General features: G+C 40.0%; 3 protein-coding genes across 4 annotated transcripts in view; 2 read left to right on the top strand and 1 right to left on the bottom strand.

Annotated features, from left to right (window-relative positions):
* The first annotated feature begins 694 nt into the window (after positions 1-694).
* ndufa12 (NADH:ubiquinone oxidoreductase subunit A12) lies at positions 695-2,264 on the top strand. The gene is made up of 4 exons (XM_072377739.1): positions 695-810; positions 1,413-1,498; positions 1,641-1,728; positions 1,993-2,264. Exons 1-4 carry the CDS (start codon positions 722-724, stop codon positions 2,171-2,173), a joined length of 444 nt encoding a protein of 147 aa, XP_072233840.1. The 5' UTR covers positions 695-721; the 3' UTR covers positions 2,174-2,264.
* A 1,874-nt stretch (positions 2,265-4,138) lies between these two features.
* Positions 4,139-7,319, bottom strand: LOC140282855 (zinc finger BED domain-containing protein 4-like). The gene is made up of 2 exons (XM_072377431.1): positions 7,014-7,319; positions 4,139-4,775 (listed from the first exon to the last, which is right to left on the bottom strand). The coding sequence occupies exons 1-2, from the start codon at positions 7,274-7,276 to the stop codon at positions 4,493-4,495; spliced, it is 546 nt and encodes a 181-aa protein (XP_072233532.1). The 5' UTR covers positions 7,277-7,319; the 3' UTR covers positions 4,139-4,492.
* A 707-nt stretch (positions 7,320-8,026) lies between these two features.
* The window catches only part of tmcc3 (transmembrane and coiled-coil domain family 3), a 50,267-nt gene continuing 41,154 nt past the window's right edge, over positions 8,027-17,139 (top strand). Inside the window, exons 1-2 of one of the 2 annotated variants that reach the window (XM_072377387.1) lie at positions 8,027-8,319; positions 10,070-10,170. In XM_072377387.1, the coding sequence (XP_072233488.1) occupies positions 10,087-10,170 (84 nt within the window). In that variant the 5' untranslated portion in view covers positions 8,027-8,319; positions 10,070-10,086. Of the gene's footprint in view, positions 8,320-10,069; positions 10,171-14,425; positions 14,515-17,139 lie in introns of those variants that run through there. The other variant, XM_072377388.1, reaches the window with a different exon arrangement.

Raw genomic sequence — 17,139 nt, 5'->3', positions numbered from 1 at the left:
ACAGGAGAAATCACGTTTCTTCAGTTTTGCCTTCTCTTCATTGGCTCCCTGTTAGATTCAGAACAAAATTTAAAATAATTTTCCTCATGTTTAAAGCTCTCAATGACCAAGCTCCTTTATGTCTTAAAGATCTCATAGTGTGATATTTTCCAAACAGTGCACTTCGCTCTGAGATTGCAGGCTTACTTGAGTTTCTAGAAGTAGAATGGGAGGCAGACCCTTCAGCAGACCCTGAATTGAATTGAACTGAATTAAATTATTTTCAAATCACTGTATTCTGTTCTCATTAGCATACTTTTTTTTTTTAAATAACTTCTCAGGTTTCTTTAGGAACAGCCGTGTCAACTGTATCTGGAAACTCCATTCATAAAGAACTGCAATGTTACAGAGCAATTCGACTAAAGTGAAAAGTGGAGAGATTAACAGTAAGAATAAACCTAACTTTCAATGCAAATCATAGTCTATACATCTGTACTGCTCAAAGATGTACAGACTTAAACTGACAACAATCAGTGAAGTTATCGTGTATTTTATTTCAGTACACCCATCCGTGTATGTTTATGACCAAATAGGAATATTAGCCGATATAACAAGAGGGAAATAACAGAAATTGTGCTGCTTTTCAAATTTAACAGTGTGCGGAACATGAAGAGTCGCCTCTGGTGCTCGTCGGGACACTTTAACACGCAACGGTGCGTCTTTGTAAATCTTCCGTCTAAAGATGGCGGAGTATGCAAACATCGTCCGAAGGGCTTTGGGGCAAATAGGAGGTCATGGTGGAGTACGAGGTTTTTTTCTTCAGCTATTCAGGTTTGTTTTTTAAAAAAAAACATTTTTACGAGCTTGTGTTTAGTGACTGGAAGTGACGGAGAAATATCAGATAAAACTGAAACAACACCTTTAGATGTGTGACCTGTGTTCTTCTGTGGGAAGAGCTAGCGTCACTTAGCATGTCAACACCTAATGTTACACCAGTCAGCAAAGAACTCAGGATAAACAACTACCATTAAGTAGCTTAACGTCAAGTAGTGTTTTAATGTTAAATAGCCAATCAACAACATGTACAATGTGATGCCTATTTTCTGTGGTGTGTGAGTTTAATGATACGCCAGACTCGGTTAACAAATCCTTCAAAAATCACAGATCAAGTCTGGAGATGAACTGTATGAAAACTTTTAGAACTCTGAGTTGATCTGGGCCCACAGACAAATAACCATTAGGTTATTGTGACGTTTCTTTGTTTTTTTCTTTAACAGTTTTACATTTGTGGAGTTGTGTTTCAAAGGAAAACAAGATCAGATAGTTCGTAACAAGTACAATAGTCCATTGTGCTTGGGTGAGACAGAGAACAGGTGTTTGTTTCATAAGCATAGCTTAGGAAGTTAACATCTCTATCCTCATTTTATTTACAGAGTGAATGATTTGAAAACAGGCGCTTTGATTGGCGTGGATAAATATGGAAACAAATACTATGAGGACAGGAACCACTCCTTCTTTGGTGAGTCAGATGTCTCTAAAATATTTCATTACAATTTTTCATGTTTAATTAAAATTCTCTGGAAGATTTTTAGACTAAAACCTAGATGCTATTTTTGGGTTTAACGTGTTTTGATGAATGATATCTCATCTCTTGTGTTCAGGACGTCATCGTTGGGTGATCTACACCACAGAGATGAACGGAAAGAGGACATTGTGGGAGGTGGATGGCAGCATGGTGCCAGCTGAATGGTATGGTATTAAATTTACTATTGAATGAACACAAACGCTGACAATAAAGTGTTATACTTCGTGTCTTGTTAAGGCCACATTTCCTGCCAATCAGCCAGGTGCTGCTGCTCATTAAGCTCTGCAAGCGCTCTCTTCGATTCCATATTTGTTTTCTTTAACATTATTGTTTACCATTATTTTTCCTCTGATTTGGAACTGGTATAATTTCAGCAAGTGGAGCAGAAATAAAAAATAAAAATAAAAAAATACTTTTTATCTTTTCAGGCATCGCTGGCTGCACTGTATGACAGAAGATCCTCCCACCACACACCCTCCAGAGCCCAAAAAGTTCCTGGCTGAGGTCCATCAGTTTAATGTGAGTGGCAGCCCACAGCAGTACGTGCCCTACCCAACCACCCGCAAGAAGGTCCATGAGTGGGTTCCCCCTAAAGCCGGAGCCCAGTGAACTCTGAACGCCCATTTCCTGTTCCAAGCTGTAAATTATGGTTTCTTGCCTGTACTCAACATGTCCTCAATAAAATCTCTATCCAGATGTTTATGATGAAAGTGTAAATTCTTGAGAGATCCTAGATAAGTGAAATTGAAGGGGTGGATGTGTTGAAAATGAAAGAACAACAAGGAGCAGTCATGATCAAGTCGTATTTACTGTAAACCTAGTGTTTTACAAAGGACCTGGAACCAGATGCACAGTATTATTTATGTGCTGTATTATTTGAACTTTTAAGTTAATTTTTCTCTGAAAAATGACAGTTGACTGTACTTTTTATCTTCTTTTTTTGAGGCTTGCTGGCACACAGACTCCCCTCTGTTTTTAAGGAATTTGGTTTCCTCCAACTGAAAAGCTCCTTTGTAACCATAGTAACAGCGGGGCTTGACCACCTGTTTTTGCTACAGTGGTGAAGTTCATAGAGTCAGCATTCCCAGAGATTTTCACTGCTGTTGCACGCCCCCTCCCCTCTGCAAAAATTGTGTATTCCTCTCAAGATGCCAACTGTCTCGATTGTATTGTGAACAGCCACTACACCCCCCCCCCACTGAGGTTGCTGCCTGTAATGACAAAGGCCAAACTGCTGTTTGAATGAGCAGAAAAGTCTCCAACTTTGTGGTGGAACCACACAGTGCCATCTTCCACCTTCTCTGTGGATCCAGGTGTTATGCCCACATCTGCAACTTTTTGTTTTTTATTTCAAGGGGGTTGACATGCGTTGTGTCTTCCTCCTCATCTGACGTGGCCTCTGTGTCTGAACTGCCCCGCTCAATCACATACTTGACCACCCGTCTCCTGGTGCGTCTTTGGAGGGGAGGATTTACTGGTGCAAGAGCAGTCGCATCCTCATCACTTGACGAATCAACAACGTTTTCATTCTGAAATGCGAGGTCCACATCTCCACCATCAGAGTCACAGTCCGACATGCTCTGTAGAATTGCTAAAGCCTCCTGAGCACTGATCTTTCTTGGTTGCCTTGGTTGTGACATTGTGAAGTCTGGGTCTGCGTGCCTAAATTGAATGATGCCCATTGACTGTTACAAAAGGGCACATCAGCTATAATCAAACCCACGTAGTCAACTTGAAAGAGGATATTTCTCAGGTAACACAATTTGTCTTATGCCCTTGTCAAATGCCAGCACAGTTTTGTTACAAATCTTATGGTGGAAAAATGTCCAAAAATTTGGTTATGTGCCTTTTATGGCCAGTGATTCTTCCAGAACATCAGAGTTGCTGGCCTGCAGAATATCCTGTGTGTGGGGGTGAGGTGCTGGCAGGGACACAGCTCAATAATTAGGCTTCTTTACACAACAATGGGAATAGCAATGTATCTTTGAATGTTTTAGGAAACAAGAGATTTTAAAGTAATACTTGAATATATAAATCAAAAAGAGCTACAAGTTGAAAATATTAACCTTCTTCAATTGGCCTCAATAATTATAATTAGCTAACCTGACCTCGGACGAAAATGAATGGATAAATACAACCCTTGGATGAACAACAACACATTATATATTACTCTATATCACTATTGCCTAATAAAAACTAAGCCTTACAGCTTCCTCTGTAATTAAGAGGTACCAGCCAGGTGCTGCTTGTTTAATTGAGCACTGGTGAGTTTTACTCGTTTACTGGTCTGAGGCATTTAGTGTACATAAAGCTATTTCCAAACTATCTGGAGTCTGTCTGTCTGTCTGTCTACAGTGAGAACAATATTCACAACTGCAAATCATTCAAGACAGTTGAAAATCTTCCCAGGAGTAGATGTCTCATCAAGTTCAGACTGCAACTCAGAGAGACTGCAAAAACCAAAAGAGCTGCTAAATGCTAAAGTTTGAGCCAGAAGAATTAGAAAAAGAAGCAGAAGTTTCACCTTAAACCACAAGACTTTAATTTGATTTGATTTAATTGTATTCATCCCAAAGAAGGAGAGAATTACAGAGCATAACAAAATAGAAACAGTTATTAGTTATTGTATAGATGTTGTTCACAGTTATTGCTCTGGCCAGAAAGAACTTGTATTGCATTCTTTGTTTCAGAGGAGCTGAAGAAGCCTCTGACTGAATACCCTTTTTGTATGATCACCATTTTCTGTAGAGGGTGTGAAAGCACTGACCAGGTCCAGTGGCCCCAGTGTGGTCCGAGCACAGAGCCAGCCTTCTTTATCAGTTTCTTCTCTCTTTTTTTGTCCCAACACATGGTTGCAAAGCAGATTACGCTTTCCACTACAGACTGATAGAAGCTTTGCACACATTTTATGCAAAGCAGTCAACCGTTTCAGTCATAATTTCCAATATAAACTTCCAATTTCTTCATCTCCGCTTTGACGTCGTCATACTTTTTGTGCAACAGTTCTGTGAAGACGGCTCTTGATGGAAGTTCATAATCGGGATGGAAAGTGGCAATCATCGCCTTAAAGCCGCCATCCTCCACCATGCTCAGCGGGCGCATGTCGGTGACCAGCATATTTAGAATGCTGTCTGTCAGTTCAGCTGCTCGTGCAGGGCTGCAGGCAGGTGCTTTTTGCACAAACTCGTCCATAAGCGGCTGTGAAGGTTTACTGAAAAAGAGGTGAAAATAATAATTACTTAATATATCATTTAAAGGCTAAACGTCTTAATCCTACAATAAGCCTTACGGACCCAATATACTGCAAACTAAAATTATTAGACATGTTTTAAGGTTTATCTGTTAATAGCAGATTTACAAGCTCACAACGTGTCATATTGAGCATTGTGAGCTTGTAGATCGGCTATTTTCAAACAGCTGAAGTATATATAGTTACTGTATGTTTTGTAATAATAATAATAATAATATAAATCTACAAAGTAACTAGTAAGTTGTCAAATAACTGTGGTGTAGTAAAAGTACAATATTTGCCTCTGAGATGTAGTGGAGTAGAAGTAAAAGTATTAAAAATAGGAAATACTCAAGTGAAGTAAACATACCTACAATTGTACTTAAGTGTACTTAGTTAGACAGCTGGGATGGGCTCCAGCCCCCCCGCGACCCGACTGACGGATTAAGTGGGTATAGAAAACGGATGGATGGATGTAGTTAGTTACTTTGTGGTGTTCATATTGTTGTTACTCAGCCAGCGTTTGTGGGTCTGATGGACCCATTGCATTTTGTAGCTTTTAATGCCTCACAATCAAACACCTTTATGTTAAAATACTGAACAGATGTTTACCTTATCCCAATTACAAGCAGTATAAACAATATACATGGCTAATATTTGCCCTTTACCGTTGTTAGGTCACATTTATAACTTATTACTTAAAACATAATAAAGAAAATCAATATATCAAACTCATATCAAATCAAGATATGAGTGGAAACAAATTTACAAGTGAAGCAAGGTTTTTCAAAACTACTGACTTTTATTTCTTTGAACTTTAAATTTAATCCATTCAGATGCACAACACATGAACACAGAGTAAACATCAGTGAAGACAACACATCAGCCCCATAGAACACATGGCCTTTAGCCACTAGCCTATACAACACACGAGGGGCGGAGCTTTACTGTGTGTGTGTTGCAGATATACTTTTTGCACTTGATGCATGTATGTTGTGTTTTTCTGTCCATTTTGGATCCGCACACTTCTTCTTGTTGCTGGTGTTCAAAACCTAGATCAGGAATTTTACTAACACCTCTCTCTCTCTCTCTCTCACACACAAGACATGAGTGCCAGACATGTTCTGCAACAGCATCACACACTTACTTCAGGCTCTGCAGGTTGTGGTTCTGTAGGTTGGGTGGACAGGGCACCATCATTCTCCTCCTGAATCCTCCTCACCATGGCTGGGGTTCTGGGGATATGTTTTCTTCTCTCGATTTGTGGTCTCACCAATGCCTTTCCCAGATCCTCAAGAAAGAGCCGTCTTTTCTGGAGCTTCACTCGCCCCTTTTGTGGCATTATAATCCATGATGATCTCTGGTTTGTGATGTTCCTGGTCACAGATTCTTCCATCCCTGTGCCGTGTACTAATGAGTACCACATTCTTGCCTTTCTTTGGCACATAGGATACCAGGGATGTGTCAGCCGTGTACGCAAACATGGAAGACTTGACAGGCCTGTTCTTTGAAGCCAGCAGTTGAGGTGGGAGCTCTGACCTGTTTTTCCTTATTGTTCCCACCATGGTCAGCTTCCCCTTCAGGAGCTCCTGTCCCAGTTTGTGCGAGGGAAAAAAATTTGTTGCATGTGATATGTCGAGGACAACTCTCATTCCTTGGTTTTTCTCGGGGGCTCCTCCATCAGGTTTCCCTGTGTAGACTTGTAAGTTCCAAGCATGTGAGGAAGTGACATCACAGGCAGCCCAGATATTTATACCATACTTTGCAGGTTTCATTTTCTCACACATTTGACCCTCTGTGTTCTGTGTACCTACACTCTGTCCTTCTCCTATTTCGGCCTGCTCTGTGTGTGTGTGTGTGTGTGTGTGTGTGTGTGTGTGTGTGTGTGGTACACAGAACATCAATTTCCACACTTCTATTAGCCCCGTTTCCACTGGACCCGGACATCTTATGTGTAATAGAAATGTGTATGGGCGGTGTATGATGTGTGGTCATTAAATATGTATTCTGATATATGTTCTTCACAGTAAATGAGCCAAAGTCAGTGAGTCTCAGTTTGAAAAATTAATTAATTGTATCATTTTTCTTTTAGTAAAAAATTAAAACGGGTCCCACAGACCCGAACACCACATAAGGGTTAATGTTAGTCATAATTAATAATAAGAATGTTCCTTGGTAACGTTAAGGTTTATCACATCATGGATTTTATGTTGAATTTACCTTGTCTCGGGTCGTCCGCTCGTGTCGTCAAATGGGTGTTTTCTTTTGAGGTGCTGCAGCATTGAAGTCGTGCTGTTATGGAACGCCAGCTCCATCTTGCAATGTTCACACACCACGGTGTTGTTGTCCTTAATTTTTATTCTAAAATGATCCCACACCTTCGACATCTTCTGTCTCTTCCTCTTATTACTTTCGCTTTGCTGCGTTAGCTCATTTTCGCTGTTTTCGCTGTTTTCGGTCCCGGCGTCTGCCATTCTGTACATCAACACTATCCACACACGTTACCAAAAGCCCGCCTCCGTCTTCTTCCGCTTTCCGGGGAACACACCCCCTGCAACGTAAGCACGATGTGTCACACTAAAAAGAATCCGTGCGAAACGTGAGCTTTAAATTTAATTACACGAGGCTTCGAGGCAGAGGAAATTGCTCGATTATATTTTTATAATTTAGGAATCGTTGCAGCCCTAGAAACAGTGTACTTTGAACAGCCAAGACCAAACACAGCATTTCAGCATAAACACCTCTTATGAACTGTCAATCACAATTGCAGAGGGGTGATGATTTAGGCCTGTTTTGCAGCCACAGGACCTGGAGAATTTGCAGTCACTGAGTTGAGGATGAACTCTGTATATCAAAGTATTCTCGAGTCAAGTGTGTCAATGCTTACAAAGTGTAATATGTTCTGTATTGTCGTTCATAATTACCTCATTTTGAAATATGTTGAGGACCAGATGATTTTTTTTATGTTGCGAAATTCAAGATATGCATATTTCTTTCCAACTTTGAACACTCTTAAGGTGAACGCTTCTGCTGCATTTCCATGCATGTTTTGAAAAGGGAATACTTAAGTGCTGAAATTTAAAGGATCCACAGTGGACCCAGACATTTTAATAGAAAACACTGGTTTGACCAAGCATTTTAAAACTAAGTCCTCCCATTTGGAACATTAAAAAAAAAAAACTTAATTACTGGAGGAGTCTGCCTTCTCTTATCTTTACCTCTTTTCCTGTTTGTCTTCCCACTGGTATAGTTTTTATGATATCTTACTATGAAGACTGACTGAACCCACTGATCTGTATCAGACAAAGCTTACAATACAGTATCTCTTTTGTATGTGTGTGATAATCACTGCCGGAATATGCTGAGCTGAAGGCAAGTTGCAGCATGCAGCATTTCACACTGAGGTTGAAGAAATTCTCCATTGTTGCCTCGTCAGAGTGTTAGAAAGTGACAGGACACGCTACAACAATTATGATAAACAGTAGTTGTGGAACTCTAGCTCTCAAGTGGGACTGCCGAATAACAGGTTTGTATGCTTAGTTATTATTTTCACTATTAGATTGTTATGGGTGGATATTTGTGTACTTTTATCTGTCAATGGTGTGTAAAGCTGTGGTAAAAGCACAAATATTTGAGTGGCCGGTTTGGTCCAGCATGTTTCAGTTAAGTGTGGACGTGAAACCTCCAGGTTAGATCTTGTTTTAATCTTTCTTACATAAGGCATTTTTGTTTTATACATCACAATCAGTTTTGCGATATGAGACGTTGTGTTTTTCTCAGTAAAAAGGAGAATAAATCATTATGTATTGCATGTATCTCAATAATTCAACAATATCTTGTAATTCTTCTGTTAATCTGGTAAGATATTTCTCACCAAAGCTGTTAACTGGAATTTTTTTAAACATGTTACAACACAATGCAGCTCAGCCGGAAAAGATGTAATACATGCTTTTGCCCACATTGCCCACATTTGGACGCAGTCCACTGTTGGAAATGTTTAGATGGTAACGTACCCCTAGGCTGTCACATGACATGAGAGGAAATTGACACATAAGTGTCAAAATGTGGACACTGTCGCCATGTACATAAGTCCTACTTTTAATGCCTAGACCTAACTAATTGCAGATGAATGCACAACCTTCTGCCATTCCCTCTTTGCTTTTATAAGGATTTGTGGCCAGGTAAACACTAGCGACACATGGAAAGTGGACTTAATCGCGATGAAACAGGTATGGAGATGTAAAACATCCACATGCCAACAAAGAACATCAACGTGGTGATGAACTGAAACTCAAGATATATCTAGGAAGTGAAAGTAAAAATGAAAGCTTAGTTATTTTACAGTTTTTAAGCCTTTATTCTAAAAGTGGATTGCTGTTGTAATTTCTGTCACAAGATTAGGTTGCATAGTGACAGCAGTAGGCTGCCATTTCCCAATTTGCACATCCTCGACTCCTCTCCTCACATCTTAGTCTTTCCCACCTTAGGTGATAGCAGAGGAGGCGAGCACAGACATGAGCGAGCACTTATCAACATGACACGTCCTTGTATCAGAGCAGCCATCCGAATGCATCACTGTCCTGCTCTACATTTTGGTAGAACACGGTTTTCCGTGACTATACTGCCTGTTATTCAAAGTTTGTGGAAGTAAACGTGCCCCAGAAATGTCTCCCACTTGGTTAAGGTGAAGAAAGCTCATTGCTTTCTCAAATTTTGATAGTTTTACCATGAAGCATCACCCCAGAAATATGTGATAAAGCATTGATTCTCTCCTCCAGGTGCATTTTAGGAGATCAGTTCCAACGAGGTAGCTTAAATGGCTTAACCTTCTCATTCTAGTCCAGACTTTTCTTTCTTTACTCGACAACATCACCTTGAACCACATTTGCATAAACCTGCCTGATGGCTTTTTTTTTTTTTGTCACATCTCAAACAAAAGCGACGACCTTTACACCCATTTCGGTTCAACCAGCTCATCATCCACAAGAGCAGACTGGACTGGCAGCACTTATGTGAACATAATTTTGGCTTATTAAAATCCCTCTCGGTGAGTAAATTTATCTTTCAGTGCTTGTAGTATTTGGTGATTTTGGGATGTTGATTAGGCGGTTTTGCATTCGCTCGGCACACTCAAAGAAAAGCTATTTTGAATGTTGTATTTAGGAGTCTTGTGAGAATGAACAAAGCTTTAGGAATGTTTCATAAACTGAGTTGCTATTGAAGTGATACTGAATACACGTTTGAGTATTTGTAACTTTGTTCTTCTACAGTTTCAGGAATCCGAAGCTGTTAAATGAGGAGATTCTCTGATTTTTCACTTTTTCCTCGACGGACAGCATTGGAGGACGAAGAAGTAGAAGAAGAAAGTCATCACAATGTAAGCCTCAGCTTCTCTGTAACGGGGTTTAACCACCAGGAGGGGGTGGTGTTGCTTTTGATTTATGTCCATTCGGGCCTGTCGCCTCAGCTTCATCAGTTAAAGACCAGACAGAAAAGGCTTTTGGCATCTTCTTGTGTCAGCATTTCAGTGAACAACAATCCTCTCTCATCTTTGTTTAGACAGCAGAGGAGACTTTGTTCTGAGCATGGAGGCAGCAGCTCATTGAAATCCTTGAAATCAATTATGAACAAAGAGCTGAAAGTGCTTTGACAACTGACAATGAGCATGAGTGGCATTCAGTTTCTGTTCAGTGAGTGGTTCATTAGTTGCTCTTCAATTCCGTCTACATCTCACTTTAGCTGATAGCTGTTGTCTGAATCAGCCTCTGCAAATGGAGCATATAATCTCCACCTCTGCCTGTTGTGTTTGCTGATGCAGCACTGTACCAAGGTGGCAGCAATGCCAACTGGGCACCAGAACCAGGCTAAAGAGGGTCATCTTAACCTCGAGACACTCATTGTTTGCCACGTGTCCTCTTCACGATCCCTTACTGTCATACATCTTAACAGTATTGGCCTCTTGCGCTTCTCTGTCAGTTCTCCTCTCCTTAACTTCCCTTGCTTTCACTTCTTTCCCTATCCTCTCGTCTTGCATCATTCAAGCCTGACTTCTTCCCATGAGAGAATTTAACTCCTCGAGGAGCGTGTGAAGTCCTTGTGTTTTTCAGGCTCATTTTTTTTACTCTGATTCTCTAAATGTTGGCTGTGCTTAATGGGTTGGAGTTACTGCCTTGAGTCTTTTTTTTATGTTTTTTTTAGGGCTCTCCTCTGAGCGTTTTGCTCTTAAAATGTTACAGTTCTTTTTTTTACACACCCCCTAACATGTTCAGAGACAAATTAGAACCATACCATTGCTTCAAGCTGACATTTGTTTATTGATTTAGAGGACATCTTTGGAGACACCAGTAACTTCTGTCAATAGCCATATATTTTTACGTCCAATGTTTTTGCGGTTTAAACAAATATATTGGGTATTATCTGTTGAGAATTCTGCATTTTAAAAAAATATATTTTTCCTTCTTGTCAATAAATAAACCAAAACCAAAGTTAGTGGATTCAAATCAGGTGAGAAAACCCGTAGTTTTGTGTTTCAAATACAAAATATACTATAAATAAACAAAAAATACTGAGTATGTATCAGTCATGTGTTCAAACAAGACTTAAATAAATCCCTCTTTGTCCTGCTTGAAATTGGTTTGGTCGGAAGATGAGGGATGGGGTACACTCTGAAAAGGTCACTCCAAATAGTCAAAAAAAAAAGAGAAAAGAATTACCCCCTGCAGTCTTTTTACATGACCTTGTTGGAAAACATCTTGAGGTCAGGGAAAGATAGTTGGAGAAAATGTAAAGACTTTGAAAAAGACAGCCATGCTGCAGCAAGAAATCGAGCACAGGTTACACTAAGATTGGTCACTCAAAAAGGTACAGAATGATACATGTTGTCACAGGCCGCTTACACCCATTCTTTCATCATCTATTTTTATTCACATGAATCCCAGTTTGTCTGCCTGTATAAAAATGACCAAATTCAACTTGATATGGCCGCAAGAAACGTGGAGGGAATTGTTTCCTTTCATGAAGGATTGCCCACTGCTTTCTATACTAAAGGAGATATACAGTAAAAGAAGCATTCAAGCTTCTTATAATCTTATAATGGCTACCACTTAGACACTTCAGGGTCATTTCACTCAATCAGGAACCTTTCTAAGTGAAAAATGCAATTCAATTAAAGCATGGATGCTCAAACTTGAACCTGTGGCCAATTTTAGATCACTGATAGTCACTGGTAAGTCTAACACGCAGGCATTTGGACTGTTTCAGGGAAACTTAGAAAATCCACACAGACAAACACAAACTTCACATAGTAAGACGCCAGCCGATATTCACCAGCGGGTCTGGAAAATTAAAGGTGAAAGGTGAGCAACAAGGAAAAAACTAAATAGAGAAATGGCCAAGTCCAGGCTGCAGTAACTAAAACCATGGATGCAGTAACTAAGACCATGGCTACAGTAACTAAGACCATCGCTGCAGTAACTGAGACCATGGCTGCGGTAACTAAGACCATGGCTGCAGTAACTAAGACAATGGCTGCAGTAACTAAGACCATGGCTGCGGTAACTAAGACCATGGCTGCGGTAACTAAGACCATGGCTGCAGTAACTAAGACAATGGCTGCAGTAACTAAGACCATGGCTGCAGTAACTAAGACCATGGCTGCAGTAACTAAGACAATGGCTGCAGTAACTAAGACCATGGCTGCAGTAACTAAGACCATGGCTGCAGTAACTAAGCCAGTGTAGAGACATCAGGACTTCAGTGTCCAATTTTCTGGTCTCAGTGATGACTCGAGCAGCAGCGTTCCGAATAAGAGGCCGATCCATCTTTTAGACAGACCAGTATGTACACTGTTACAATAATCAAGGCTACTCAAATTAAACATATAGACCAGCTTTTCTAAATCACTCTGACACATTTGTCCTTTAATCCTTTAATTTAGCCATTCTTCCTTGGCTCCAAAGACATTTACCTCTGTTTTGTTACTATTTAACCAAAGAAATATCTGGATCATCGCGTGTTTATTTGTTTAAGGCACTTACAAAGTGTTTGCAAGGAACTATAATCCTCAGGTGATATGCTGATGTAGATTTGTGTGTTTGTTTGGTTGCTTTGCATTATCTGAGCCAGTAGGAGTGTGAAGCTGTTGAATAAAAAAGGCCCCAGAATTGAACCCTGAAGAGTTCCACATGCTATTTTTTCCCCCAGTCATTTGCGTGATTACTTATTCACACAAAGTTTTCTCTGTCTTTTAAGCAGTATTCAGTCCCACCCAGTTTTCTAATCTATGTTGTGGTCAAAAAGCACTGAGATAACAAAAGAGATAGAACATTATCTGTGTTTCATTTGTTGCTGTTTATTACTTGAACAAGATCGGTTTCACTGCTGTGGTTTGGAAAGAAACCTGACTGGAAGAACTGTTGTTGTGTGCCAAGAAGTGGTTAAGCTTTTTCTTATGATTTGACCTAAAAAGGAAACGTTTAATATTAACCTATAATCATTCATTTCTGAGGAGTCCAAATTATTCTCCTTTTTGTACCTTGATGACTGTTGTTTTTAGAGCCTATGGAAAAAAAAAACTGAAAGAAGAAACATGTCAACGACATCCAGAAGGGGTGAAGTTAAGCAACCAGTAACATCTTTGAAAAATTGATAGTAGAATGTCCAGACTGCAAGTTGAAGGTCTCGGATGCTTTATAATGTTTTCATATAAGGCATTATGGTAGATTGGACAAAATCTTGTGATCATATCTGAATTTTTCAGAGACTGGGACATTGCATTTCCAGAAGCTGGAATAGAGACCTAATGTGAGGTATTTCTTCATGTATCACACACTGAACTTGGAGATTAGTTTTTCGCCACCAACGCTCAGTTGTAAGCCAGCGTGACTGAGGCTATATCAAGAACAAAATAACTTATGCCTCAGTGGAATTGTTAATTGTTGTTGAAGTTTGAAATAACACTTGTTTATTATCATTTGAGTTGGCTGGATGACAACAAAGAAATCCTGACCCTTCTTCCTGATTTCTGCGCATAAAGTGTGCGTCAGAGCATGAGTGGGAGTAGGTACAAAGTCCAGGCTCGATCACATAAACATAGAGATGCTTGCTGTTATCTGCTGCTGTCAGAGACGGTCCTGAAGACAGCATTTACCCCTCAGGGAGTGAATCCTGCACTAAATCAACATTCCCGCACTAATTTCATTTCCTTAAATTTCTCTTCCTCCTCCCCCCACCCTGTCTGTCGCCAGCTCTCCATCCTCTGCCTGCTCCCTCCTGATTGGCAGGTTGATATTCCCGTGTGCAAAGTCTGTCTGGGCTGGTGGAGGGTGGCTGATAGGGATCAGCAAAACTCCTGCTCTGGCTCCTTCATGCCTTTTAAGGTGGGCATTACCCTGGAGAGCACAAGTACTTGAGAACAGTAAATCTTAGGAGCACATCTCAGTATACAGTAGAAGTTGGGATCCGAGTGTCTTGTCTGCTTTGATTCTGATAGCTGTTGCACAGGAAGAGCAGGATTGCACAATGAGAGGATTACACACAGGACTAGAAAGAGACATACACTCCTCCTCCATTATAGAGAAGTCCTGAAACTTCAAAGAGACACACAGAGCTCCCTGAGGTGCAGAGGTCTGCATGCACTTTTATGCACTTTGACCTCAGGCTGTGAAGAAGAGGAGACATGAGGAAGAATTACAGCGCCATTCCACTCATCTACGTGACAGAGGTAGCTTTTGCACTTGTTACGTCTCCTTGTTGTTTGAGGTTGTTGTCCACCTGACGTGTTGTTTATTTCTGCTGCATGAATGAAAAAAGCTAAGTGAAATCAGATGAACAGTCACATGTAATCAGCAGTGCATTCTAGCCTTTGAGAACTTGACATTTACAGAATGAGAAGCTCTTTATGTAAGATAGAAACTGCTTTCACACACCAAGAATTAGATTTTTGGAGTTCTGATCAGCTCACGCTTTCTATCGACTGGTGTTGTTCATTGCAGCCATGTAATGGAACGTTTGTAACTAGTAATAATCGCGGAAGCATATTTTCCACAGCTGCAGGTTGAGCCTGACAAGTTTCACCACGCTTTTATTCCTGCAAGCATGTCATTGGCCTTTGGAGCTTGAGTAACATGTGAGGAATGCCGGTAGCAAACCACATATCATACCCACCATTTAAATTGCAGAGCTGTTTTGTATTTTCTCTTTCTTTCTTACTTTCTTTCTCACATATGAAGTGTCTGTTTTCCCTCTGAGTGCTCTAGCAGAACGTTGTGTTTTCTGTTCCTCTGGTCTCTTGTCTGAACAATACAATCTCAGCCTCTGCGTAGAAAACGTCAGGTTATTATAGCTAAAAGGAAAGCATGTCAGACTATTACACAGTCTCTGTGCTTTGGGCTGCCCTCATTGTGCTAACACTGTGGATTTTGAATGGGAAGCATTATGTCTCCCAGTGTGTGACCGTATATGTACAAGAGAATGCCATAAAAATAATGTTATGTAACACTTGTAGTACAACGAGGCTCTTCCTGTCATGCCAGCGGTCTTCTTCAGTCCGCAAACAAGGAAACAATTGAGGGAAGAAGCAGCAGGACGTTGCATTTTATCACTCCGCAGTGTGTTGTCATCTTCCTCGAGGTCTCCACACTGCAAAAAGTTCTGCATCACGTTTATAATCAGCCTTGATCAGTGTTTTCACAGCTTATATATCTTCACATCCTCTGTGTGGAGTATTTATAAGTGTTAGATATATTGACACCCTTCAACTGTTTTGCTGTGGTCACTTCCATCTCTTTACCATGGTAACCATCAGTGTCTCACACACTCAGCATTCAAGACCTTGCTCTAAGCTCCGTTGTTACCTCTCCTCCTGCTCTCTCTAATTAAGTTGTGTATCTTTACCCCATGACAGTGGTTATATCTCAGAGGACATCGCAGTTTAATGTGTCAACAATGCATTCCTCTTGCTTGATTCTCAGGGAGAATTCTAGTAATGTGAGGACAGTTTCCCTGCTCTCGCAACAGGGTGTAAATTTAAAACTTAAGATTCTTGGTTCATTTTTGTGCCGTATGTTAAAAGATTGTATAAAAAAGCGTTTTACTGTGAAGATGTTTTATCTATTGAATGTTGTTGCTGAAAAATTGATTTAGTGCCTTCAAACCTTCTTTGTTTTGATTCTTTATTGACTCGCCTTAATCATCTTTTCAGTGCAGACTGAATGTAGTTTGACTTGAAGAATAAACTGAAGGATTTTGGCACAATTTGGTCCCACATTCACTTTAAAAGCTGCAGTGTATAACAGAAACAGAAAAAGCTATGAGGAAGAATGATTATGTAATTACAAATGGTTTCTATTAGCATATAATTGCTTTGCTTGATGAATTTGTGTGAATCAACCTCATCAGAGAAGCAAGAACATGAAGAAGTAAAGTGAATTCAGGACAGGTGAAGGCAGAAAATATGAATAAACGTTGGTGTAGCTTTTCTCAGGTAGAACTGTGAAGAACGAACAACTAAGCCAGCGATATCGATGCAAATTGTGCTAGATAGTAGATTGAGAACGTTTGAGATAGTTGCTATGTCTTACATGACCACTAGATGTCGGTAATTGTAACACTGTCACTCAGATAAATGTGCCAGTTAATCATACAAAGTTTGATACAAACCATTTAAAAAAAGATTGCAAAGGAGCACAGATGTGATTGAAAACCTACAAATATTCATCGATAATTGTTAGAGCCCCTAAAGTCTTCGTAAGACAAGAAACTCCTTTGTATTTACGTTATTCAGTTTCAACAGAACTCTTGCTCAGTGCACGAGGGAGTAATATGTAACCTTAACAAGCATTTGATTGGATGAGAAAAAGCAAATGAGTGCAGGATGAGTCATCCGAAAGAAAAGACAAGACTCAAAAATACCACTTAAAATGACTTAACAAAACAATTTTTTTTCTTTTTGTTTGACCAGACATTGGTGTATAAGTGAATTTGATGTTGTGGGGAGTTTGTCATGCCACTCTGAATTCAGGTGAAGCCCTTAAATTGCAGTGAACACATTAACTGAATCAATTTAATTGGGATTTTCCTTCTTTTTAAAAAAAATAGACATCTGACTAATTCTAAAGATGATGTACTGGCACAAAATCCCAGACATAAGGGTTTGATAGGAATACTCACGTTAATGGAGGGAAGGTCAATATTGCGCACTAACAATGAGACGCCTCTGGTCCCCATTCATTATTTTCCTCCTCTGGTTGCTTTCAGTCCATTTATTACTCATACTTTAATGCCGTGGCAATTACCTTCCATTTTTGCTTCGCGGCGTTTCTTAGAGATAATCTGTCGTGATCTGTGA

This window comes from Leuresthes tenuis, unplaced genomic scaffold, assembly GCF_036924035.1.
Source record: "Leuresthes tenuis unplaced genomic scaffold, fLeuTen1.0.hap1 SCAF_23, whole genome shotgun sequence".
NCBI classification, from domain to species: domain Eukaryota; kingdom Metazoa; phylum Chordata; class Actinopteri; order Atheriniformes; family Atherinopsidae; genus Leuresthes; species Leuresthes tenuis.
The sequence above is the reverse complement of the archived record's forward strand: the minus strand, read 5'-3'. Positions and strand labels throughout refer to the sequence as shown.

Coding starts and splice junctions, on each gene's coding strand:
- ndufa12 (XM_072377739.1), top strand. CDS start 722: ATGGCGGAGTATGCAAACATCGTCCGAAGGGCTTTGGGGCAAATAGGA. Junction 1,499..1,640: donor CAGGAACCACTCCTTCTTTG/GTGAGTCAGATG, acceptor TCTTGTGTTCAG/GACGTCATCGTTGGGTGATC. Junction 1,729..1,992: donor AGCATGGTGCCAGCTGAATG/GTATGGTATTAA, acceptor TTATCTTTTCAG/GCATCGCTGGCTGCACTGTA.
- LOC140282855 (XM_072377431.1), bottom strand. CDS start 7,276: ATGTACAGAATGGCAGACGCCGGGACCGAAAACAGCGAAAACAGCGAA. Junction 4,776..7,013: donor AGCGGACGACCCGAGACAAG/GTAAATTCAACA, acceptor CCTCTTTTTCAG/TAAACCTTCACAGCCGCTTA.